The sequence below is a fragment of the Pseudophryne corroboree genome, chromosome 10 (genome assembly GCF_028390025.1).
Source record: "Pseudophryne corroboree isolate aPseCor3 chromosome 10, aPseCor3.hap2, whole genome shotgun sequence".
Classification (NCBI taxonomy): Eukaryota; Metazoa; Chordata; class Amphibia; order Anura; family Myobatrachidae; genus Pseudophryne; species Pseudophryne corroboree.
The window spans coordinates 285,086,510-285,113,078 of record NC_086453.1 but is presented as its reverse complement, the minus strand read 5'-3'; the positions used below and the strand labels follow the sequence as shown (position 1 = coordinate 285,113,078).

The following is a 26,569-nucleotide window of genomic DNA, read 5'->3' as shown; positions in this document are numbered from 1 at the left end:
AGGAACTGAAGCCAATTCTTTCTGGAAGAAAATCGACAGGGCCGAAATTTGAACCTTAATGGACCCCAATTTGAGGCCCATAGACACTCCTGTTTGCAGGAAATGCAGGAAACGACCGAGTTGAAATTTCTTTGTGGGGCCTTCCTGGCCTCACACCACGCAACATATTTTCGCCACATGTGGTGATAATGTTGTGCGGTCACCTCCTTTCTGGCTTTGACCAGGGTAGGAATGACCTCTTCCGGAATGCCTTTTTCCTTTAGGATCCGGCTTTCCACCGCCATGCCGACAAACGCAGCTGCGGTAAGTCTTGGAACAGACATGGTACTTGCTAAAGCAAGTCCCTTCTTAGCGGCAGAGGCCATAAGACCTCTGTAAGCATCTCTTGAAGTTCCGGGTACCAAGTCCTTCTTGGCCAATCCGGAGCCATGAGTATAGTTCTTACTCCTCTACGTCTTATAATTCTCAGCACCTTAGGTATGAGAAGCAGAGGAGGGAACACATACACCGACTGGTACACCCACGGTGTTACCAGAACGTCCACAGCTATTGCCTGAGGGTCTCTTGACCTGGCGCAATACCTGTCCCGTTTTTTGTTCAGACGGGACGCCATCATGTCCACCTTTGGTATTTCCCAACGGTTTACAATCATGTGGAAAAAACTTCCCGATGAAGTTTCCACTCTCCCGGGTGGAGGTCGTGCCTGCTGAGAAAGTCTGCTTCCCAGTTTCCATTCCCGGGATGAAACACTGCTGACAGTGCTATCACATGATTTTCCGCCCAGCGAAAAGTCCTTGCAGTTTTTGCCATTGCCCTCCTGCTTCTTGTGTCGCCCTGTCTGTTTACGTGGGCGACTGCCGTGATGTTTTTCCCACTGGATCAATACCGGCTGACCTTGAAGCAGAGGTCTTGCTAAGCTTAGAGCATTATAAATTTACCCTTAGCTCCAGTATATTTATGTGGAGAAAAGTCTCCAGACTTGATCACACTCCCTGGAAATTTTTTTCCTTGTGTGACTGCTCCCCAGCCTCTCGGGCTGGGCTCCGTGGTCACCAGCATCCAATCCTGAATGCCGAATCTGCGGCCCTCTAGAAGATGAGCACTCTATAACCACCACAGGAGAGACACCCTTGTCCTTGGATATAGGGTTATCCGCTGATGCATCTGAAGATGCGATCCGGACCATTTGTCCAGCAGATCCCACTGAAAAGTTCTTGCGTGAAATCTGCCGAATGGAATTGCTTCGTAGGAAGCCACCATTTTTACCAGGACCCTTGTGCAATGATGCACTGTTTTTAGGAGGTTCCTGACTAGCTCGGATAACTCCCTGGCTTTCTCTTCCGGGAGAAACACCTTTTTCTGGACTGTGTCCAGAATCATCCCTAGGCACAGCAGACGTGTCGTCGGGATCAGCTGCGATTTTGGAATATTTAGAATCCACCCGTGCTGTTGTAGCAGTATCCGAGATAGTGCTACTCCGACCTCCAACTGTTCCCTGGACTATGCCCTTATCAGGAGATCGTCCAAGTAAGGGATAATGAAGACGCCTTTTCTTCGAAGAAGAATCATCATTTCGGCCATTACCTTGGTAAAGACCCGGGGTGCCGTGGACAATCCAAACGGCAGCGTGTGAAACGGATAGTGACAGTTCTGCACCACGAACCTGAGGTACCCTTAGTGAGACGGGCAAATTTGGGACATAGAGGTAAGCATCCCTGATGTCCCGGGACACTATATAGTCCCCTTCTTCCTGGTTCGTTATCACTGCTCTGAGTGACTCCATCTTGATTTGAACCTTTGTAAGTGTTCAAAAAAATTTTTTTAGAATAAGTCTCACCTAGCCTTCTGGCTTCAGTACCACAATATAGTGTGGAATAATACCCCTTTTCTTGTAGTAGGAGGGGTAATTTAATTATCACCTGCTGGGAATACAGCTTGTGAATTTTTTCCCATACTGCCTCCTTGTCGGAGGGAGACCTTGGTAAAGCAGACTTCAGGAGCCTGCGAAGGGGAAACGTCTCGACATTCCAATCTGTACCCCTGGGATACTACTTGTAGGATCCAGGGGTCCTGTACGGTCTCAGCGCCATGCTGAGAACTTGTCAGAAGCGGTGGAACGCTTCTGTTCCTGGGAATGGGCTGCCTGCTGCAGTCTTCTTCCCTTTCCTCTATCCCTGGGCAGATATGATCTTATAGGGACGAAAGGACTGAGGCTGAAAAGACGGTGTCTTTTTCTGCAGAGATGTGACTTAGGGTAAAAACGGTGGATTTTCCAGCAGTTGCCGTGGCCACCAGGTCCGATGGACCGACCCCAAATAACTCCTCTTCCTTTATACGGCAATACACCTTTGTGCCGTTTGGAATCTGCATCACCTGACCACTGTCGTGTCCATAACATCTTCTGGCAGTTATGGACATCGCATTTACTCATGATGCCAGTGTGCAAATATCCCTCTGTGCATCTCGCATATATAGAAATGCATCCTTTAAATGCTCTATAGTCAATAAAATACTGTCCCTGTCAAGGGTATCAATATTTTTAGTCAGGGAATCCGACCAAGCCACCCCAGCTCTGGCACATCCAGGCTGAGGCGATCGCTGGTCGCAGTATAACACCAGTATGTGTGTATATACTTTTTATGATATTTTCCAGCCTCCTGTCAGCTGGTCCTTGAGGACGGCCCTATCTATAGACGGTACCGCCACTTGTTTTGATAAGCGTGTGAGCGCCTTATCCACCCTAAGGGGTGTTTCCCAACGCGCCCTAACTTCTGGCGGGAAAGGGTATACCGCCCATAATTTTCTATCGGGGGGAACCCACGCATCATCACACACTTTATTTAATTTATCTGATTCAGGAAAAACTATGGTAGTTTTTTCACATCCCACATAATACCCTCTTTTGTGGTACTTGTAGTATCAGAAATACGTAACACCTCCTTCATTGCCTTTAACGTGTGGCCCTAATAAGGAATACGTTTGTTTATTCACCGTCGACACTGGATTCAGTGTCCCTGTCTGTGTCTGTGTCGACCGACTAAAGTAAACGGGCGTTTTAAAACCCCTGACGGTGTTTTTGAGACGTCTGGACCGGTACTAATTGTTTGTCGGCCGTCTCATGTCGTCAACCGACCTTGCAGCGTGTTGACATTATCACGTAATTCCCTAAATAAGCCATCCATTCCGGTGTCGACTCCCTAGAGAGTGACATCACCATTACAGGCAATTGCTCCGCCTCCTCACCAACATCGTCCTCCTACATGTCGACACACACGTACCGACACACAGCACACACACAGGGAATGCTCTGATAGAGGACAGGACCCACTAGCCCTTTGGAGAGACAGAGGGAGAGTTTGCCAGCACACACCAAAAACGCTATAATTATATAGGGACAACCTTATATAAGTGTTTTCCCTTATAGCATCTTTTTTATATATTTCTAGCGCCAAATTAGTGCCCCCCCTCTCTGTTTTAACCCTGTTTCTGTAGTGCAGTGCAGGGGAGAGCCTGGGAGCCTTCCCTCCAGCCTTTCTGTGAGGGAAAATGGCGCTGTGTGCTGAGGAGATAGGCCCCGCCCCTTTTTCGGCGGCCTCGTCTCCCGCTCTTAACGGATTCTGGCAGGGGTTAAATATCTCCATATAGCCTCCGGAGGCTATATGTGAGGTATTTTTAGCCAAAATAGGTATTCATTTGCCTCCCAGGGCGCCCCCCTCCCAGCGCCCTGCACCCTCAGTGACTGCCGTGTGAAGTGTGCTGAGAGGAAAATGGCGCACAGCTGCAGTGCTGTGCGCTACCTTTAGAAGACTGAGGAGTCTTCTGCCGCCGATTCTGGACCTCTTCTTACTTCAGCATCTGCAAGGGGGCCGGCGGCAAGGCTCCGGTGACCATCCAGGCTGTACCTGTGATCGTCCCTCTGGAGCTGATGTCCAGTAGCCAAGAAGCCAATCCATCCTGCACGCAGGTGAGTTCACTTCTTCTCCCCTAAGTCCCTCGTTGCAGTGATCCTGTTGCCAGCAGGACTCACTGTAAAATAAAAAAAACCTAAGCTAAACTTTTCTAAGCAGCTCTTTAGGAGAGCCACCTAGATTGCACCCTTCTCGGCCGGGCACAAAAATCTAACTGGCTTGGAGGAGGGTCATAGGGGGAGGAGCCAGTGCACACCACCTGATCGGAAAGCTTTACTTTTGTGCCCTGTCTCCTGCGGAGCCGCTATCCCCCATGGTCCTTTCAGGAACCCCAGCATCCACTAGGACGATAGAGAAATAAAAGTTATGGTGCCCATACACTTGTGCGATGCCCCACAACATCGCAGGGCATCGCACCGACAGTTCAGGTGAGATGAAATCACACCTGAACTGCCAAAGTGATTACCATGCGATCATGCGATAGATTGCATGGTAATCACGTGATGGGCACGTCACCGCCGAGTGGGAGCGGCCAGAGGCGGGTACCCTTCGCACATCGCAGTGCGATATATAGAATGTGTTTTTAAAAACACATGCCATCGTACTGAGATTCGATAAGTATTAAGTGAAGCACATACTATCTTGAGACGTGAGATTCGACCGGCGTACCCGCGCATCGCGTCGAAAGGTTCCTAAAAATAATATTTTACTTACCAGTAAATCTATTTCTCGTAGTCCGTAGAGGATGCTGGGGACTCCGTAAGGACCATGGGGAGAGACGGGCTCCGCAGGAGACATGGGCACTTTAAGAAAGAATTTAGTTCCTGGTGTGCACTGGCTCCTCCCTCTCTGCCCCTCCTCCAGACCTCAGTTAGAGAACTGTGCCCAGAGGAGATGGACAGTACGAGGAAAGGATTTTTGTTAATCCAAGGGCAAGATTCATACCAGCCACACCAATCACACCGTATAACTTGTGATAACAATCCAGTAAACAGTATGACAGTAACATAGCATCAGTTCACGCCCGATGCAACAATAATGTAACCCTTATTGAAGCAATAACTATATACAAGTATTGCAGAAGAAGTCCGCACTTGGGACGGGCGCCCAGCATCCTCTACGGACTACGAGAAATAGATTTACCGGTAAGTAAAATCTTATTTTCTCTAACGTCCTAGAGGATGCTGGGGACTCCGTAAGGACCATGGGGATTATACCAAAGCTCCCAAACGGGCGAGAGAGTGCAGATGACTCTGCAGCACCGATTGAGCAAACATGAGGTCCTCCTCAGCCAGGGTATCAAACTTATAGAATTTTGCAAAGGTGTTTGTACCCGACCAAGTAGCAGCTCGACACAGCTGTAGTGTCGAGACCCCTCGGGCAGCCGCCCAAGAAGAGCCCACTTTCCTAGTGGAATGGGCCTTGATCGATTTAGGTAACGGCAATCCTGCCGTAGAATGCGCCTGCTGAATCGTGAAACAGATCCAGCGAGCAAGAGTCTGCTTTGAAGCAGGGCCGCCAAGCTTGTTGGCTGCATACAGAACAAACAGTGCTTCTGTTTTTCGGACTCTAGCCGTCCTGGCTACATAAATTTTCAAAGCCCTGACCACATCAAGGGACTCTGAATCCTCTAAGTCCCGTGTAGCCACAGGCACCACAATAGGTTGGTTCATATGAAAGGATGAAACCACTTTTGGGAGGAACTGAGGACGTGTCCGCAATTCTGCTCTATCCATATGGAAAACCAGATAGGGGCTTTTATGTGATAAAGCCGCTAATTCCGACACTCGCCTAGCCGAAGCCAGGGCTAATAACATGACCACCTTCCAAGTGAGATATTTCAACTCCACCGTTTTCAGTGGTTCAAACCAGTGTGACTTTAGGAAGTCCAAGACCACATTAAGGTCCCAAGGCACCACCGGAGGCACAAACGGAGGCTGAATATGCAGTACTCCCTTAACAAAAGTCTGAACTTCTGGGAGAGAAGCCAATTCTTTTTGAAAGAAAATGGATAGGGCCAAAATCTGGACCTTAATGGAGACTAATTTAAGGCCCAAATCCACTCCAGTTTGTGGGAAGTGAAGGAAACGGCCCAGATGGAATTCTTCCGTAGGAGCATTCCTGGCCTCACACCTAGCAACATATCTTCGCCATATACGGTGATAATGTTTTGCTGTTACTTCCTTCCTAGCCTTTATCAGCGTAGGGATAACCTCAAACGGAATACCTTTTTCCGCTAGGATCCGGCGTTCAACCGCCATGCCGTCAAACGCAGCCGCGGTAAGTCTTGGAACAGACAGGGTCCCTGTTGCAACAGGTCCTGCCTTAGAGGACGAGGCCACGGATCTTCCGTGAGCATTTCCTGCAGATCAGGATACCAGGTCCGTCGTGGCCAATCTGGAACAACGAGGATTGTTCTCACTCCTTTTCTTCTTACTATTCTCAACACCTTGGGTATGAGAGGAAGCGGAGGAAATACATAGACAGACCGGAACACCCACGGTGTCACGAGGGCGTCTACCGCTACTGCCTGAGGGTCCCTGGAACTGGCGCAATACCTCTGTAGTTTTTTGTTGAGGCGGGACGCCATCATGTCTATCTGTGGCAGTTCCCCCCGACTCACAATTTGTGCGAAGACTTCTGGATGAAGTCCCCACTTTCCCGGGTGTAGGTCGTGTCTGCTGAGGGAGTCTGCTTCCCAGTTGTCCACTCCCGGAATGAACACTGCTGACAGTGCACTTACATGATTCTCCGCCCAGCGAAGAATCCGGGTAGCTTCCGCCATTGCCGCTCTGCTCCTTGTGCCGCCTTGGCGGTTTACATGAGCCACTGCTGTGATGTTGTCTGACTGGATCAGAACTGGTTGGTCGCGAAGTAAGGCCTCCGCTTGACGTAGGGCGTTGTATATGGCCCTTAGTTCCAGGATGTTGATGTGCAGACAAGTTTCCTGACTTGACCAAAGACCCTGGAAATTTCTTCCCTGTGTGACTGCTCCCCAACCTCGGAGGCTTGCGTCCGTGGTCACCAGGATCCAATCCTGAATGCCGAATCTGCGGCCCTCGAGAAGGTGAGCACTCTGCAGCCACCACAGGAGCGACACCCTGGCCCTGGGGGACAGGGTGATCAACCGATGCATCTGTAGATGTGATCCGGACCACTAGTCCAACAGATCCCATTGGAAAGTCCTCGCATGGAACCTGCCAAAGGGAATGGCCTCGTATGAGGCCACCATCTTTCCCAGGACTCGAGTGCAATGATGCACGGATACCTGTCTTGATTTCAAAAGGTTCCTGACCAGAGTCATAAGTTCCTGGGCTTTTTCTATCGGAAGATAAACCCTTTTCTGGGTCGTGTCCAGAATCATGCCCAAGAAAGGCAGACGAGTCGTAGGAACCAACTGCGACTTTGGGATATTGAGAATCCAGCCGTGTTGTTGTAACACTTTCAGTGAAAGAGATACGCTGTTCAGCAACTGCTCTCTTGATCTCGCTTTTATGAGGAGATTGTCCAAGTACGGGATAATTGTGACACCCTGCTTGCGCAGGAGCACCATCATTTCCGCCATTACCTTGGTGAAAATCCTCGGAGCCGCTGAGAGACCAAACGGCAACGTCTGAAATTGGTAATGACAGTCCTGTACCGCAAATCTTAGGTACGTCTGATGAGGTGGATAAATGGGGACATGAAGGTACGCATCCTTTATGTCCAGTGACACCATAAAATCCCCCCCTTCCAGGCTCTTAGCGATTCCATCTTGAACTTGAACCTCTTCAAGTATAGGTTCAGAGATTTTAAATTTAATATGGGTCTGACCGAACCGTCCGGTTTCGGAACCACAAACATGGTCGAATAATAACCCCTTCCCTGTTGAAGGAGGGGAACCTCGACCACCACCTGCTGAAGATACAATTTTTTTATTGCATTTAACACTATCTCCCTCTCTAGGGGGGAAGACGGTAGGGCCGATTTGAAAAACCGGCGAGGAGGCACCTCTTCGAATTCCAGCTTGTAACCCTGAGACACAATTTCTATTGCCCAGGGATCCACCTGGGAGTGAACCCACATGTGGCTGAAATTCCGAAGACGCGCCCCCACTGGCCCCGACTCCGCCAGTGGAGCCCCAGCGTCATGCGGTGGATTTTGCAGAGGCCGGGGAGGACTTCTGTTCCTGGGAACTAGCTGTATTGTGCAGCTTCTTTCCTCTGCCCCTCCCTCTGGCAAGAAAGGACGCACCTCGGACTTTCTTGTTTCTTTGTGAACGAAAGGACTGCATTTGATAATGCGGTGCTCTCTTAGGCTGTGAGGGAACATAAGGCAAAAAATTTGACTTTCCAGCCGTAGCTGTGGAGACCAGGTCAGAGAGACCTTCACCGAATAATTCCTCACCCCTCTAAGGTAAAACCTCCATATGTCGTTTTGAGTCGGCATCACCTGTCCATTGCAGAGCCCACAGGACCCTTCTGGCAGAAATCGACATAGCGTTTATTCTAGAACCCCGCAGACTAATGTCTCTTTGAGCATCTCTCATATAAAGGACAGCGTCTTTAATATGCCCCAGGGTCAATAAAACAGTATCCCTATCTAGGGTATCAAACTCCTCTGATAAGGTATCAGTCCATGCCGCTACTGCACTACAGACCCAGGCCGACGCAATTGCTGGTCTGAGCAAGGTACCTGAATGTGTATAAATGGACTTCAGGGTACCCTCCTGTTTGCGATCAGCAGCATCCTTGAGGGTAGCCGTATCCTGGGACGGCAGGGCTACCTTTTTGGATAAGCGTGTTAAAGCTTTGTCCACCCTAGGGGAGGATTCCCATCGTAACCTGTCCGTTGGCGGGAAAGGATACGCCATAAGAATCCGTTTGGAAATCTGCAGTTTTTTATCTGGAGATTCCCAAGCTTTTTCACATAACTCATTCAGTTCGTGTGAGGGGGGAAAAGTTACCTCAGGTTTCTTTCCCTTATACATATAAACCCTTGTGTCAGGGACAGGGGTTTCCTCTGATGTGCAAAACCTCCTTAATTGCTATAATCATATATCGGAGTGATTTAGCCAACTTTGGCTGTAACTTTGCATCATCGTAATCGACACTGGAGTCAGAATCCATGTCAGTATCTTTGTCAACAATTTGGGATAGTGGGCGCTTATGAGAGCCCGACGGTCCCTGCGACATAGGATCAGGCACGGGTTGAGACCCTGCCTGTCCCAATGCATCAGCCTTGTCTAATCTTTTATGCAAGGAATTTACATTATCATTTAAAACCTTCCACATATCCATCCAATAAGGTGTCGGCGGAGACACCACATTCATTTGCTCCCGCTCCTCTCCCACATAGCCTTCCACATCAGACATGTCGACACCAGCGTACCAACACACCACACACACAGGGAATGTCCTTTCTGAAGACAGTTCCCCCATGAGGCCCTTTGGAGAGACAGAGAGAGAGTATGCCAGCACACACCCCAGCGCTATATAACCCAGGAATAACACAGTAACTTAATGTTAACCCAGTAGCTGCTATTTATATACTTTTTTGCGCCTAATTATGTGCCCCCCCTCTCTTTTCAACCCTCTTCTACCGTTTATCAGCAGGGGAGAGCCTGGGGAGCTTCCTCTCAGCGTGCTGTGGAGAAAAAATGGCGCTGGGCGGGGGCTCCTACATATATACAGTGCCCAGCTGTATATATGTGTTCATTTGCCAGAATGAGGTCCCAAATGCTGCCCAGGGCGCCCCCCCTGCGCCCTGCACCCTAACAGTGATCGGAGTATGTGTAGGTGTGTGGAGCAATAGCGCACAGCTGCAGTGCTGTGCGTTACCTCCAGTGAAGATCACGAAGTCTTCTGCCGCCTGTGAAGTCTTCTTGCTTCTCATACTCACCCGGCTTCAGTCTTCCGGCTCTGCGAGGGGGACGGCGGCGCGGCTCTGGGACGGACGGCGAGGGTGAGATCCTGCGTACCGATCCCTCTGGAGCTAATGGTGTCCAGTAGCCTAAGAAGCAGGACCTAGCTTCAGAGAGTAGGGCTGCTTCTCTCCCCTCAGTCCCACGATGCAGGGAGTCTGTTGCCAGCAGAGCTCCCTGAAAATAAAAAAACCTAACAAAAAACTTTCTATCAGCAAACTCAGGAGAGCTCACTGAAAAGCACCCAGCTCGTCCGGGCACAGAATCAAACTGAGGTCTGGAGGAGGGGCAGAGAGGGAGGACCCAGTGCACACCAGGAACTAAATTCTTTCTTAAAGTGCCCATGTCTCCTGCGAAGCCCGTCTCTCCCCATGGTCCTTACGGAGTCCCCAGCATCCTCTAGGACGTTATAGAAATGTGCATACAATCCTTCGATTTCTATCACAGATGCAGTCGAAATCGAAGGTTAGCACCAATTATCTCACAAGTGTATGGGCACCATTACACTCAGTGTACCAGGCACATCTTTAACAGGTAATCCATGCATTAAGAGGTTAAGCTACATTATGCAGTCTGTTTTTAATACAATGGAGTAATTATATATTTCACCAGAAAGACATTGCTGTGAATTCTGCGTACACAACGACACCTTTAAATTCACCCATACTGCATACAGCTTACCGACGGATAATTGCTGGGCAGGCAGGAGCTCAGAAGAATCATTGCTTGCTATGAAAAAACAGGCTGACAGCGTACACAGACTTTCTAATAAGACATATTAGAGAATATGGATATTAAGGAAGCGGATTATATCCACATTCCTCTGTCTGTGCCCTGTGGTCCATATGTGCAGGGCCAATACGCTTCTTCATAAATATTACTCATCTACAAGTCTACTTACCTGCCAAAAACAGACATGATTGCATATTTAGCTATCATACCTACAGTAGCACCAAGAAAGAAAAAAAAACCCAAGAATGTCCATCTGCGAATAAGCCATACCTATTCAGTACAGTGGCCACAAGGCTATTTCAATGACATAGTAGGAGTAAGTGGGAACATTAAAAAAAAAAAAAAAAACAGCTAAAAGGACAGTACCCCCAAAATATGAAGCTTTTTTATTGCCTTGATAAACACAGAAATGATTCCACAGATAGTTCCTGTATGCAGTGATATAGAATAACGTGCCGTCTACTGTAAATACTAAGATTATAATAGGTCACCAAGGAGTTTCAAAACCATATATAGGCACCAAACCCACTAGGTTGTCTGCTTTTATATAGGTTATTGATCTCCGTGGTCACTTCTAATAGCCGTAATCATTTTCAGCAGGGGGTGTGCATTTTCCCAATGAACATTGAAGTGGTGACACCAGAACGCACTATTGATACATATATTATTTACAGGCCTTTACACTTATATTAGCTTCACTTGTGTATTATAAACAAACACAGACATGCATGAGTAACACAGAAGGTGGGGTTGGGGTGGGGTTGTCATCACTGGGGTATTCTGGCGACAATAAAAACTACATAGGTGTAAAACAAATCTCTTCCTCCTACACCTGTTCTTTTGCACAAGATAATGCAGAAATCTAGTACTTATACTGGATAACATGCAAAAGACGCAGATTAGACGGCTTGCTGCATTCCCACCTACTATACATAGTACAAGTGGAGAAGTCATTTTTTTTTATGGATATTGGTGGGGGGCCCTTGTGTCTCTTTTGCCCTTATTTATACAGCTCAGATCTCAGCAGCCGTAAACAATACATTTGTTTTAAATCTGATCTGTCATCCCAATAGTCCACTAACCCAATACACAGGCATCAGGTTTCAGGGATGTCATTGGTTCCGCTAGTAACAGGCTACCTCCAATGACCAGAGGGATACATTCATTTCAAATGACGTAACATGAGCAGTAGAGGGATCCTAGACAAAAATAAAAAGGTGATCGTAACATAACTCGCAATCATAATATTAGGCGTGTTTAAACTGCAAAGCTGAACCAGCAAATGGACTTGTTACAATTTGCAGTAAATATGTAACAACTTGAATTGCAACACTCAGTAAAACAAAAATGCTCTAGTTTTTTTTGGTGTCAAATAAAATGTTTCTTTAAAACAAATTTTTTTGCTCCATTATAAATACATTCCTAGGCAAGATTCTTAAAAGCAGGTAACAGGATTATACAGATACACAAGTATATAACACATTGCTGACAGCAGGCCACACACACGTCCATAAATACAAACATATAAGGTGGTTAAATAGTCTATTTACAAATAGTGAGAATATTTGTTTTGTATTTTTTTTTGTTTGTTTGTTTGGTTTTTAACACACACACACACAAACTATAAAATATAAAAGGAATCAATGGTCTTCATTCCTCAAATAGCAACAAGTATTCATTCTAGCACTCTGCACCTGTCACAACCCATGCAGATCTTCTTTCCTGCATGTGCCATCGCTCCCTGCTCTGGTGCTTCTAGCACCCTCTGGCCTGTGTCTCAGCGCTGAAATACAGACCAGAGTGTGGTAGAAGCATCAGAGCAGAGAGAGAGACAATGTAGGCAGGAAAGAAAAACTGCACAGGTTGTGACAGGTGCAAAGTGCTAGAAAGAAAACTAGCATGCTCATGTACTATGTGAACATGTCAACTGGCTCGCCATTAAATCCGCACACGCGACAATTATCAGTGTAATATATAGTGCATGTTCCGTAGATCTAAAGGGAAAAGTTTTAGATAGCAGAAAGGGTGGTCCACAATGCATTCATTCTAAGCGCCCACATTTGTAGAACATTATTAGCACACCTAACTGAAGACGTCTTAATCCCCAAACAAGGGAAATGAGTAACACTTACCATTTGTTTTATACTGTTAAATTAAAAGTAGACTGTCACAATACTGTTCTAGCAGCCAGAACATGGGTCCCCAGTGGATATGAACTAATGTTCTACCAAGTAATAGAAACTCCTGCACACACGTCATATCCAGTTATCCCATCAAGCACCTGTCCCTAGAACATCATAAGCTATGTTTTCAATGGAATGTGGAACTACAGAAATAGGCGATCGTACACTGGGCATACAGGTCAGTAACGTCTGTACACTCAGTGCCCCTATAGATAAATAATGTTCTTGGCCACTACGTGGCATTATATCAAGTGTGGACCAGACAGAGCCCCACTGTATAACAGACTGTGGGATCACTGCCTTCATTTTGAACACACTTTCTAGATTAAAGTCACCTTTGGATGCCATGCGTTAAGTGCTCTGTACTTCAACAAATATAAAATCGAATAATCTCAATCAAAGACTCTTCAGAAGAATACACTAATATGAAGACAACTTTTTTCTCATCCAGTTCTGCCCCTTCGCTATTAGCAGTGTTGGGGGATGCCCTGCACTGTAGGACGTTGTAAGTGAAACCTAGTAGGTTTGGGGTCCACGGATCAAGCTGTGTGGGTGGCGATATGTCGCTCTAGCAGAGTGCGGTGGGAAAAGTACTTATTGCAGAAGCAGCACTGGAAGCGCTCAGGACGGTGGGTGCGCATGTGAACGTTCAGCGAGCTCTTCTGGGTGAAGCGCTTGCAGCAGATGGAGCACTGGAAAGCACGCACCCCGGTGTGGGTCACCATGTGCTTCAGAAGGTAATCTCGTAAGGAGAAGGACCTCCAGCAGATGCTGCACTGATGAGGCTTCTCACCTGGGAGGAAACAAAAGAGGGAACATTATAATACAGGAGCACGCTTAGAAGTCATGGCAACTTGCAGGTTAAAAATCTCTCCCACATACAGATAATAATACTATTTCTGGGGCACTGTGTTCTACAAACATAACCAGCACCTTCACACCAGGCCCCCATCCACAATGTATGAGCAATACAATTTGAAAACTTCCATTTAAATATAAGCAGGTACATCAAAACTATTTCATGGTTACAGAAACCGCCTGCTTTTTTTGTTGAATTTCCATATGAATAAACGAATTAAGAAAGTTCCTCAATGACGTCACTGATTCCTAATGGGCCCATAGGTTGCTCTACCAAAATGTTTCGCAGGACATAATATTTACAAGGTCAGATGCGGTTTATTTACATCTCCGACAGATACAGCGGAGAACTACTTCCTAACATCCTCAGGAAATAAACTGCGCTCTCTAGGAATTGAACACAAATAATTTAAGATTCACTGGAAATAATTCCAGACGAGAATCTTACTCATCTGAAACCAGCTCTGGAATGGATGCGTTACTATCGTCCAGGTTACGGAGAGAGGACAGAGCAGGATGTTTATCCTGCGCTGAACAGTTTATGGCCCACAATGAACAAAGAGCTCCTCACTTTATAAACCAATGCTACCGCCATCTGTTTAGATATCCCTATTATACATTGTAAAAGGCAAATTACCTACTAAGGATCTTAATCAGCTTTAGTTGCAGTTTGGCTATTTTAGCAGAACTGCCTCTGGCTGCGATCGCATGCAAGGGGCCACCCAGCATGCAAATGCCCGCAAGCAATGCGATCGAAATGTAACTGGGATCGCATAGCTGCGAAGGCAGGCGCAGGGCAGCCATTTCACGGGTCGCAGTGTCCTAAATGAAAACGACCGGCAGAAACAGTGTCAAACTGCATCCTCAAGGCAAAGAATCACTGAATCCTACAATGCAGAAGTAGCTTAATAAAGAATAGAAATATACATGTGACAGATGCAGGCGCAGAACTGAACGAATCCTTGATAAGAAGTCGATCACGAAGAGAGAAACCTATACAACTAATGTAAGGACCTGTGCATCACATATTTAAGCTTTGGCAACTCAAACTCCACTGAACTGGCTAGAGCAAGTACTGCCTGCACCAAATTTTATTCTAAATGCTATTACAGTAAACAGTATTTTCATATATACATACACAAGGCACTGTATATTTCCAACACATACTTGAATTGTGCCATGTTTGCAAACAAAGGAAATTTGGGTAGGAACAGGGGGGTATATGGTTGTTGACAAAATAAGGCGTCTCTTTGTTAGAGAACGTTAATGTTTTACCTATTAACAACTGGGGAAAAAATCCATTTGTTCTAAATCATACAGCAGAGCTGCCATCTAGTGGCAACTTTCAGCACTGCCAGCACTACTGCAACCACAAGGCATCAACACGGCCCCTGCTGACGTAGTATTAGATTTACTATACCACACACCTTAGCAGCAAATGCAGCCATAGAATGGCCTCCTGCACAGTCAATGGGCAACATATACACTTTAAGGATGATAGTGTTTCTTTTGCAATAAATGTAACATTATTGGGCTGTAGCAGAGTTGGTTGCGAAATTGAGTTGAAGTAGTCTATTAGAAAAAAGTACATACACAAGTAGTGGATTTCCACCTATAAGCAGAGCTTAAGATGCATTCTGGTTGGTAACGGTAGCATGTGTGTCTAGGCTTATGCTAAACAAATGATTTTATGTACAATAAATGCATTTGCTATTAAGGTCGATTGAACTGACCTGGGTACACACCAATGTAATAGTCGGGCCGTTCTCCTGATATTGTATGAATGGACAACAATTGTATAGGTGTGTATGCAGTACTGATGCAGGGGTGTTAGCCAATAAACGGCTTAGAACGGTCCTGCAATGATCGGGAGGTCACATCTTATGTGCTGCAGAGCCAACCTCCCAAATCCCACAGAGGAGCAGCGCAAGACAGTCTCACCTTCACTCTCGGCTCTGCTGTCGCTAACAGGGGGTCATGCTGGGTACACTGCTCTGCTGATTGGGAGCGTTTAACCCAATCAGCCGAGGATTGGCAATGTGTGTACCCAGCTAGGCATGAATTACCCTCTGAGATCAGCCCACAAGAGGGGGTAAGGGATGCAATTTCCACAGCCCAATGCTTTTTGTCCCAAAGTTCTACCACATCCCAGTCCTAAAATATTTGCATTCATGCAAACACCTCCAAATAAAAAAGAGTTGCGGTTTAAAAATGGCTGCCATTTCTAAAGGGAAGTAAAAAAAAAAAAAAATAATAATAATAATAAATATATATATATATATATATATATATATATATATTTTTTTTTTTTTTTTTTTTTTTTTTTTTTTAATTATTATTATTTTTTGTTAGTTTTCAGCCAGTGGCCTAAAGGGGTGATGGAAGAAATAGTCAGGCAACCAGAAAACTCAACATTTAACCATTTGGGATGGTCCGACACTGATTTAGCTGACGGTGTTACAACATTTTGTTGCTATTTCATATGACTTTCCTGTAAGGATTATTTCCAGGATAGCAGCGCTCTATGCAATCGTGCGTCACTGTAGTTTCTAAGTTATTCACACGGAGATCACTAATACAGCTACAGTGGCTCTTTAGTTACAGATATATTCCAAAATCAATCCTTCATGATCTCTACTGTGAACCCCAAGGGGTCCTGAAAATATTCAAACGTAATTCAAAAATATACCTGGCCATGTTTATGTCTGTGTACATTTCAGCTAATACATCCATAAGTAAAGGTTGGTACACACTTAGCGATAAATTAAACAACGTCGCTCATTTTGACCCTTCCTGAGCAACGCTCATCGCTAAGCGTGTATGCCACCTCAGACGAACGATGCGCGGTCCCGCGGGTCGTTAACAACCCTTCCCGTCGGCCGTGCATACAGCTCAATTTGCACTGTCGTCCAAAAACTGCATGCACGGCCCGGCATCGTTTGCATATCGCTCAGTGTGTACGCACTACCGCCAACCGCCCCGGCCTGGGAGGGGAAACACTAGGCGACGTCGCTCAGAGCACATGGCCTAGTGTGCACCCACCTTAAGACTGACTGATGCCACTGGTTGCATAATAGAAAGATTACACAAACCATTCATTTTGGTATAATGCTTACATTAGTTATTATTACTTTCTATCATTTATATTATGCTTACTAATCTATTGACTATATATTGTATTCTGTAAATTGCTGCCATGTGGAATTTGAAGATGACTCGAGTTTCCCACAAAGCACCTGACAGGGCAGCACTGGAATACTCAGCCACCAGTTTAGGCCAAGTAATAATAGCTCCCTCTGACATGCTATATATGGCAGGCACTCTCTTCTGCTATTTCAGTGGCAAAGTGGAATTTAAACCATCTGATAAATAAGTAGGTCTAAGAAGATAAAACAGATAAACATAGCAGGGAAACCACATCTGCTTCATTGAGAGAGCACCCTGCATCAGCCTCAAATACAATGTATAAATACTATAGCAAGAAGAGTCTGTTTTTCAAAAATCGATGTAATTCCCAGCAACATATGTGAGGGATGTGTGGCTGAGACCTCGGTTGTGTCTATGTTCTCTTCGTGCTAAGGACCTGGACGTGACAAAACGAGAGGGCAGGAGAGAACTTCCGCCCTTACAGCACCTAAATGTCTGCTTCGTTCTCCGTTCGTTTGGGGGAATTTTTTTCTTTCTATGCAGCATTGGACGCTCGCCACGCTTCGGGCTCAGTGTCTCGCTCCGCTCGCCACACTTTACTATTCCAAATAGATTATGACATGGACCCAGGGGTGTTATGGGAAAGGTCCTCTCCACGAAGGTAAACTAGATGCTACCCTGAGACCTCCTCCCCTAATAAACCCTGGAGTGGCACTACTGCCTCCTATAGGGAGTTTAAATGCAGGTTCTATGAGAGTGAGCGGTGTCCCATATGGCTGCACTAACCACATACAGAGAAAGATAGAGTGGGAAAGTGAAGAAGTGGGGGGCTTCTATATCACTAATGATGTTTCCAGAGCTACAGGACATATGTTTACTGGGAGCAATGGGACAGAGGGGTTTTTATATGATCCTTTTGGTTATCAATAGCTTAAAGGCCGTTTTGGGAGTCAATTCTATTAGGGGTCATTGCAATGGCATGGAAATGCCAGCAGTAGCATAGCCCTAAGGGGATACAAACAAAAATCAACGAGTCCGGTGATACTGTTTGGGCCACATATGTACATAGTTACTCACAGGATGATCCAACTTGCCCTTGATTGAGCCAAACCATAACAGTAAGTGGTAGACTGCTAAGTAAATAACTAGTAATCAATAACTGAAATGGATGAATCTCTGCTGGCCAATCTAATTTTTTTTTGCTCTATAAAAAAGGTCAATTAATTGCCTATGGCTTCTATAAAACCAGTATAAGTGAGCAAACACTCTGACCCCAACCTAGTAAATAGTGGTTATGTTGATGAAAGCATTGCGAGCAGAAGAGGTCTAGGATCACAAAAGACTCTGGAACAGATGTATGAAGCAGTGATAAGAGCAAAGAAGTGTGCAACGGCAACCAATCAGCTGCTAAATAAGGCGCTTGAAAAATGGTTACTTCAAAGCTGATTGGCTGCCACGGCACACTTCTCCATACATCTAATGCTCTGTGTTGAGCAAAGCACAAGCTCTGTGCACTTAGGTCACAGAACTATTTCAGGCACTTGTTTAGCGTAGTCCCTGTGATAGAGATTCTGCACCTAATCATCCGTTAATAAAGCTGCTAGGATCGCGGTCAGGTGTATGGTTATGTTAAGGCTGCGGAAAGGGGAAAGGGGGAGGGGGGCGTTTTTTATACTTACCTGACCCCTGTCGGGATTCAAACCATCGGGATACCACGGTCAGTATTTTGACCGTCGGCATATCAGCCAAAACTGAAGCTGCTAGTTACATATAAAAGCTGGACTCTGCCACAACCTAACAAATGAGACAGTGGCACAATATTAAATTGTAATCTCTCCGCAGCTAGGAGGTTTCTTTCCAATACTGCAGATGGTTTGAATACCACGCACCACCCACAGCTGAAGACATTCTGTAATGGTATAATACTACCAGTCCTGAAAGAGTTAATAGTAACAAAGGTAAAATAAGTGCAGAAATATCACTCCAATTAGACTGAAATTAATGCTATGCTGTTTGTTTATTTATTTAACCACAATAAATTGTCAGAAAAAACAGTATCGGTAGAAAAACATTATTTTAGTTTTAAATAAAACAGTCCTGGTACAGATGATGCATTTAGCCCTTTTCTGGTTATGACTAGTTAGGAGTCTCTGTGGATGTGCTGGAGGCTCCTAATTGTCCAGTACCAGCAGCGACTGGATATTACAGCAATAGAGATACAACAGTCTTTTGTTGGGTGTATCTGCAGCAATGGGAGTACTCACGGTTTTGGAGGGCACCTCTTAGATTTTTCTTGGTTGTAGCAGGCAAGATTCAGTGCTCCGTGGAGTTCTCATATGGTCGCAGAGCAACTGCGTCTCTTTCGGTTTCCATAATGGGAGATGGTCTGCAGCTTTTTATTTTTTGTCTCTACAGCTTAGGCGCTGTGACTTTGACGCCTCATTTTGTGGGTATGTGTGGGGCTAGGAATAGCTTGTACTTGATAAATCTGTACACAGTCCTTCTCACCTGGGCTCCTAATAGTGGAATTCAGCAGACAGTCAAAATGATCTAACTCGTGCTGTGACTGCACACAGATCCACCAAGTGCAGCATGTCCACAGTCACACACATAACTGAGTGCAGTGTCTCCTTGGCTGATAATAGACACAGCAAGAGGTAGATTCATTCCACTATTGGGAGCACGTGTGAGAAGGACTGAGCACAGATCTATCAAGTACAGCTATTCCTAGCCGCACACATGCCCACAATGTGAGGAGTCAAAGCTGTAGAGACAAAAAATAAAATAAAAAAGCAGCAAAAGAGCTGCAATTGCCCAGCGACTGTACCGGAACACCAGGGAGCACTGAACCTTGCCTGCTGCAACCAAGAAAAAACTAGTATGGCCTCCCCAAAACAGCGAGTAGTCACATTTCTCTGGAGGGATGGTATCAGGATCCCGGTGCTTGGGATATCGACAGGGGCATCCCGACATGCAGGATCCCAACACCTGTAAGGCAAGTACCCTAACCCCCAACTCCCTTAACCCTAACCCACTCCGTCCGAGAAGTGTTGGGATTCCGGCATCAGCATTTCGACTGCCGAGATCATGAACGCTGGGATCCTGACTGGATCCTTTCTATGGATGCACCACACAAAAGACACTACTGCTGTAATGTCCAGTAACAGTTGCCAAGTCTGGGCAATTAGGAGCCTACAGCACATCCAGGGAGACTCCTTAATGGTCATAGCCAGAAAAGGGCTGAATGTACCTATGTGGACCAGGACTGGTTTAATTAAAACTAAAATAAAAGGTTTTGTTTTTTTACCAATCCTGTTTTTATGACAATTTATTGTGGTTTTTAAATACATAACATTGTTCATTTCAACCTAATTAGAGCGACACTTCTTTTCTAACCTGCACTTTATTCACTTTCTTTTTATTATTTTACCATTAACCCTTTAGACACTGGTATGAACATCACACAGGGTACCAGTGATCTCTAAGGCTGGGCAAACAACATACAATTATCTGGCAGATAATCGTTTGGGATGAAAATCTGGTAATGGATTAGAGCAAATGACAATGAACCATGTTTATACAAAGTGGCTAAATCACTTGTATGAACAACAGTTTTTCACCATTTTCCAGTGTTTAGGAGCCAATGGTTGACTGTCATTTGCGCTCATCCATTACCAGATTTTCATTCCAACCAGAAAGATCCAGATAATTGTATAGTGTATGCCCAGTTTAAGGAATAAATAAATAGGCTACATTCTCCATAAATAATGGTCCGGTGAGCAAAACAGTTGTGTAGGCCAAAATGTACAACAACGGGGATATTCAATTAGCCCTGGAAACTAGCACGGGCGAAAAACAGGTTTATCACATTTTTTTTTTTTTTTACGTTTTTGCTATCTTTTTTGCACATATCCTATTGCTATGTGCGGAAAAAAATAAAATTTAATGAAAAGATACATAGGGGTCAATTCTATTCTCCGACAGTTGAATAGCGCCGGGAATTAGCTCCCGACGCTATTCAATTCAGCTCCAGTTAAGTCGGCGATGGCCCGTTCTCGCCGACTAAACAGGTTGAATTGTCGGAAGAACGGGCATTCTCCGACTTAACTCCCCGGCGTGAGGCTGATTCCCGACAGAATCAGCCTTGCGCCGGCCGCGAGGCAGCACTTTTGTCGGGTTTCTTCTCTCATCCCCCGGGGATGAGAGAAGAATTCCCGACAACTGAGGGTCACTCGTCGCTGTATTGAATAGCGCCTGTAGCAAACTCCCGGCGCTATTCAACTGTCGGAGAATAGAATTGACCCCATAGAATCTGCAAAAAGTTCCAGACCTATGTATTTTTGTTGCCGTAATCGCTGAAAAAAAAGCCAGCTTATCGCGGATCTGGTTTCTCTAGCCTCGGATGGCGGCACTGTGGCTATCAGGATATCCCCCGGCCATACAATTAGCCATGGTAAATTGCCGCAGCTAATTGGATACTCCCCACCCCAAACGTAAAATCATGGGAATGGACATTGGGCTTGTAAGAACTTTCTAAAATATGCTCCTGTAGCTTCTACAAAACTCGCACAATCATTCAATGTACTTTTTAATTTTATATAACTGTGAGTTTCTTAAATATGCCCACAAATCTATACTGCACATTTTCAAATTCAGAATATGTGGTCCCCTCTACAGTGAATGAATAAACTGGCCTATTATGGAAGCTGCATAAGTCATCCTCTGCATAATCTGGAGCCCCACCACCACATAACTGAACAATTCCTGTATGATAAATTAGAAGTATTAACAGTGGACTTTTTGGTTACCTGAATGGATGAACATGTGTTTGGTATAGTTCTTCCTAGAACTGAAGGTTTTCTGGCAGTGACTGCATACGTAGGAAGGCTCTGGGTTACGTGAAGGCCCGGGGCGCAGCGCCTGGTCATTTTGTACGTTTCCAGGAATCATATTGGAGTTCATCTGCACGATATTGCTTGTGCCATCTTGTTGAACACTGAAGAAGCTCTGTGTGACTCCAGACTGGTTCTGGTTGGGATGCATCAGGTGGAACTGAAAGATGCTGGAGGAGCTGGTGGCCACAGCAGCACCTGACACAGAGTTCTTAACTTCTTTGGGAATGACTGAAGCCAAGAATGGCAGTCCCCTTTGCTCTGCACCCCGAGCATTAAAGGGCGGGCTAGACTTAAAGTCAGTGCCAGCGACTACAGCTAAATTTCTAAGACTCGAACCATCTAGACTACAGTCTGGGCGGAATTTCTCTTCATTCTCTATTGAACTCTCTCTGGCTCCTTCTGCAATGTTTTCTTCATTTTGCCAAGGAGGTATAAACGATTCTGAGAATACATCCTGGTTGGAGAAGAAATCTGGCCCCTCGGAAGAGAACTCCATCTGGTTAGCAGAGTCTTTACTTCCACTTGCCGCATTACGGACTTTATCTTCAGGACTTCGTACCTTCTCGTTTTCTCCACAACTGGTAAAATCCCCGCTGCACTCACTGAACACTGCTCCCTTGTCATCTTCAGTCTCATCTTTTCCATTATTCTCTTCATTCTCCTCCTCTTCGTCATCATCATCTTCATCTTTAATTATAACGGGCATGGAATCTGAAAGCTGAAGGCGCACTGGCTGACGCTGTTTGCGGCTGTGGCAGCTCTGTGGTGCCTCTGCTTGCGGCAGGTAAGCTGTCGACATGGTTTCTCCATCAGACACGTGCTCAACCTCAGACACAGCTATTTCCCTTGCCTCTGGTAGCTGTCTCTGCTGTGAGGAAAGCATGTCTCTTAGTTTGTATCGCACTTCAGAAGCGCACATTAACTTGGGTGCTTCGCCGACGGTCCCCATCTGGGAGATGATCTCCAAATCATTGGACCTTAAGGAAGGCTGTAAGGAACAACTGGAATCTCTAATCACTATAGCCGGTGGGCAGCTGGCATCCTTATTAGACTGCTCTTGAATTTTGTTCATGGAAGATCTACTCTGCGTTCCACAAGATGCCATCGCCCCAGCAACAGACACCGGCTTGTTTGCCCTACTCTGCGATATGATCTGTGTGCATTCATCGATAACAGTCTTTATTTGCAAAATACTGGCAGCCGTCAAGATCTGCAGAGCCTCAGATTGGGCAACGACCAGAGATCCGCTGTACATAAATTCCACCAACTGCTGTACCACCTGAGTGGGCACCACCGGTGGAACCTCAATCTCTGAGTAACCCAGCAGTAGCTTATCGTGGAAGAAGGGACTCCCAGCAGCCAGCACGCAACGATGAGCTCGCAGAGTTGCATCATGGATGTGCACAGTGACATCGCAGAAATGCCCACCCAGGCGCTGAGCATTTAAAGTCTCCAGGAGAGACTTGCTGAAGTTCTGCAAGTGGATGTAATGAACTGCGTCCATCATCTTCCCAGGTATGTGGTTTGCTATATTGAAGAAAGGGGAGTTGTTTCAGTAATAAATTATGCTCAGACATCAAAACAAACAATAACAAAAATGCCACAAAAAGGACTTACTTATAACAGTCACAAAAATATAGACAGCAGATCTGAAGATATTTAAGATGTGAACATAAGTGATGCTTTCCTATGTAGACGTTGAGGGAGATCTATTAAGCCGCTAATGTTCTGGCAGGTACCCGTTACAGATTATCCAGACAGGATAACATTGGTTGTTTTTGCTTATACACCATAGAAATATGAAGAAAAAGAAATGAGCAAGGCGTTCACTCCCATAATAACCAATGCTTTTAGTTTTCATTCTAGCACACTGCACCTGTCACAACCTGTGCAGTTCCTCTTTCCTACTTGGGGTGTCGCTCTCTTCTCTGGTGCTTCTAGCACACTCTGGTCTGTATATATACAGGGATACATACCAGAGTGTGCTAGAAGCACCAGAGAAGAGAGCAACACCCCAGGCAGGAAAACAGGTGCGTGGTGTTAGAATGAACACTATACTATGTTTTAATTAGATATTCTATAAGCTTCCTAATAAGCTGTCCAAGAGGAACTGCAGTCTGAAACGGCAGTCTCAAATAGCTCATGAAGGACAGCTAGCATGAAACGTTTACATACATACTTGTTCCAGTCACCAGAAACCCTTTCACACAAGACAAATTTCATATTAGCTTTGATCCTCAAAGAAATTGTCCTTAAATAATATATGGAACCTGTACACTGTTCAATTGGAGGTTAGGATTTAAACTGGCAAACTGCATCCTCTATGCATGGCGCTCTGTGTCCATCTTTTCCCTGTATTGCATGCCAATGCAAACATTTACTTTCTAGCAAGGATATGCACACCACTTTATGCTTTCATACCGCCAGTCATTGTATTTACACTACAAGAGAAAACTATTTCAATTTGGCAGGTATAAATTGAGGTCTACTGCAAAGTCTGAAAGAATGCACAAAACTAAATACAAAGACACAGTCTAAAGACAAAGGCGACTGATGACTACCCTGGTACAGGCCACTGATGGCTGCAACTTAATGCAGTTGCCAGAAAGATATTAAGAACAACTTGGTCAGAATTGCTGCATTGTAATTCACAATTAAAAGTCCTCAGCATGACAATTTTTTGTGCCATTGATTTGTCTGCCCCTCACTCTAATTAGATGTGTTTAATTGGTATAATTTGAGTTGGGCAGAGCTGTGCCAACGCCTCATGATTGCTTATTACGTGTTCTGTATTTATTGGGCCAATGAAACATTGAGAAATGGGGGGCAGCTAGTGGGAGGAGAGCATTCTCCATCTGATTCGGGAAACAAATACATTATAATAATACAGCATATCCCACATCTTAAAACAAAAAGACAAATGCGTTTTCCATCAGAACAGATCACAGAAGAGAACACAGACAGTGAATTGGATCAAGTGAAAAGGCAATTGATAAGAGTGGAAAAGTGCTATTAAACACTTTCCTCCAATATAGGTACAGCTTGATCCTACGTCACAAAGCAAACAAAATACACCAGTCCACAGGTCATTTCACAGACATCATTGAGTGTGTATATATATGCAAAAAAATATTTCATTCATTATTAGGGAGTCCTTATTCCAGCATAATATAATGCCAGTGCAGCACCTTCCTTACAGCCCCAACCTCAAGCAGATTATGTCAGACATGTCACAAGAACAAACGGAGGGTGCACAAAGTGATACTTATAGCAAAGTAACATTTAACATTCACTTCAATGCTCACATACATCCAAAAAAAAAACACAGCATCCAGCATATGAACAGCTCAGCCACAGAGCCACACACCCTGACGAAGTCCTTAGCTGTGACAAAACGCGTTGGCCATGGATAATCTGACAGTAGACGTGTTGACATCACGGGTCCTTTCCAGGTAAGTGCTATGTCGTTTTGGACGGAGCTGAAGGCAGGAGTATCGCTACCTGTTTATCGCCAACATCAGTGTGGATACACTGAGCTGTCCATATAAGGGTGCTCTGCTGTTTTTGGAGGTACGAGTATGAGCACTGATACAAGTAAATGTTAGGGTAAAAAGTCCAATGTAGTTTTATTGAATCAGCATTGTCATAAATGAAGTCGACGTTTCGACCTACTAAGGGGTCATTTTCAAGACAGACATCAAGGAGTATGGCCTGCCTGGTGATATGATGTCCTTGATGTCTGTCTTGAAAAAGACCCCTGCGCGGGTTGAAACGTCGACTTCATTTATGACAATGCTGATTCAATAAAACTACATTGGACTATTTACCTTGATGAGTGCCCTTTCTTTGGTCAAATTGACCACTGTGGACCTTTCTATATGTGGAACATATTATTGCTGCCATAGTGGAGCACCCCACAAATGAACAAGTGGATGTGAGTGCGGACTATACGAAAATACTAATATATATATATACATATACACACACACACACACATCCGCAAGAGGGTATATTGGTGGAGAACAGACCCTCTAGATAGGTAGCTAGATATATACACACACACTACTCATATGTAATGGAAGTGTATATGGCTGCATGAATGTTCCCCGCTCCCGCGGGTGCGCACTCACAGTCTCACACTTACCGGCTCTCCCGGGGGCGCGCGCCCGCGCGTTCGCGGTCCTGGCACCCGTCAGGATGTTGCTGTGCGCCGGCCGATGGGCTCCGGTGTCCCTCTGGGGGAGGGGGTGGGCGTCCGTCGCCGCCGCCAGTCTCTCCGTGCGGCCGCTCAGCTGCTGGCCGGCCTCCGTGTTCCGGGTGTGGACTGTGGACTGTGGAGCGGCTGGGGCTACGGCTGGCTGCTGGCTGGCTGGCGGCGGAGTCTCCGGGAATGGGCAGCAGCAGACAGTGAGCCAGTGTCTGTTCGGTTACTGCGCATGCGCCGGCATCTCTCCAGCCAGACATAGAATAACTTTATTGGTAAAGACAAGGATGACAGCCCAGTGCTGTTGTCTGTCTGTTCATTCCTAATATTATTACAGTAGACTCGAGGCACCGTCTCAGTTCTCCACGTTACTGGGGGACGGTGCAATTTTCTGTGTCACTTAGCCTTTACGCCTTGCTGAGCAATAAAGGAAATATTCTGATGACTCATTAGTATGATGCTGATTTTATCTTATCCTGAGTATGTGTAACCTTCTTATTTGTTATTATGTGCATACAGACAGCTGCAGCATAATTGCTACAGAGATATTAAAACAGCCTTCTCATGTATCTATCTATCTATGAATCAGACTCAGCTTTATTGGCCAGGTGTTCTCACGTACACTAGGAAATTTCTGCAGTACAATGCATCGCCAAGCAGTAACATCAACGTTTCGGGGTCACACACTCCTTTCTTCAGGACAGTACAACAGTGTACAGACATATGGGTGAAATAAATAC

At 45.5% G+C, this 26,569-nt stretch overlaps 1 protein-coding gene across 1 annotated transcript; it reads right to left on the bottom strand.

The window, feature by feature from the left end:
* Nucleotides 1–10,900: 10,900 nt before the first annotated feature.
* ZBTB45 (zinc finger and BTB domain containing 45) lies at nucleotides 10,901–26,114 on the bottom strand. Its single transcript, XM_063943331.1, has 3 exons — nucleotides 25,770–26,114; nucleotides 21,539–23,152; nucleotides 10,901–13,518 (listed from the first exon to the last, which is right to left on the bottom strand). The coding sequence occupies exons 2-3, from the start codon at nucleotides 23,130–23,132 to the stop codon at nucleotides 13,265–13,267; spliced, it is 1,848 nt and encodes a 615-aa protein (XP_063799401.1). The 5' UTR covers nucleotides 23,133–23,152; nucleotides 25,770–26,114; the 3' UTR covers nucleotides 10,901–13,264.
* Nucleotides 26,115–26,569: the final 455 nt, after the last annotated feature.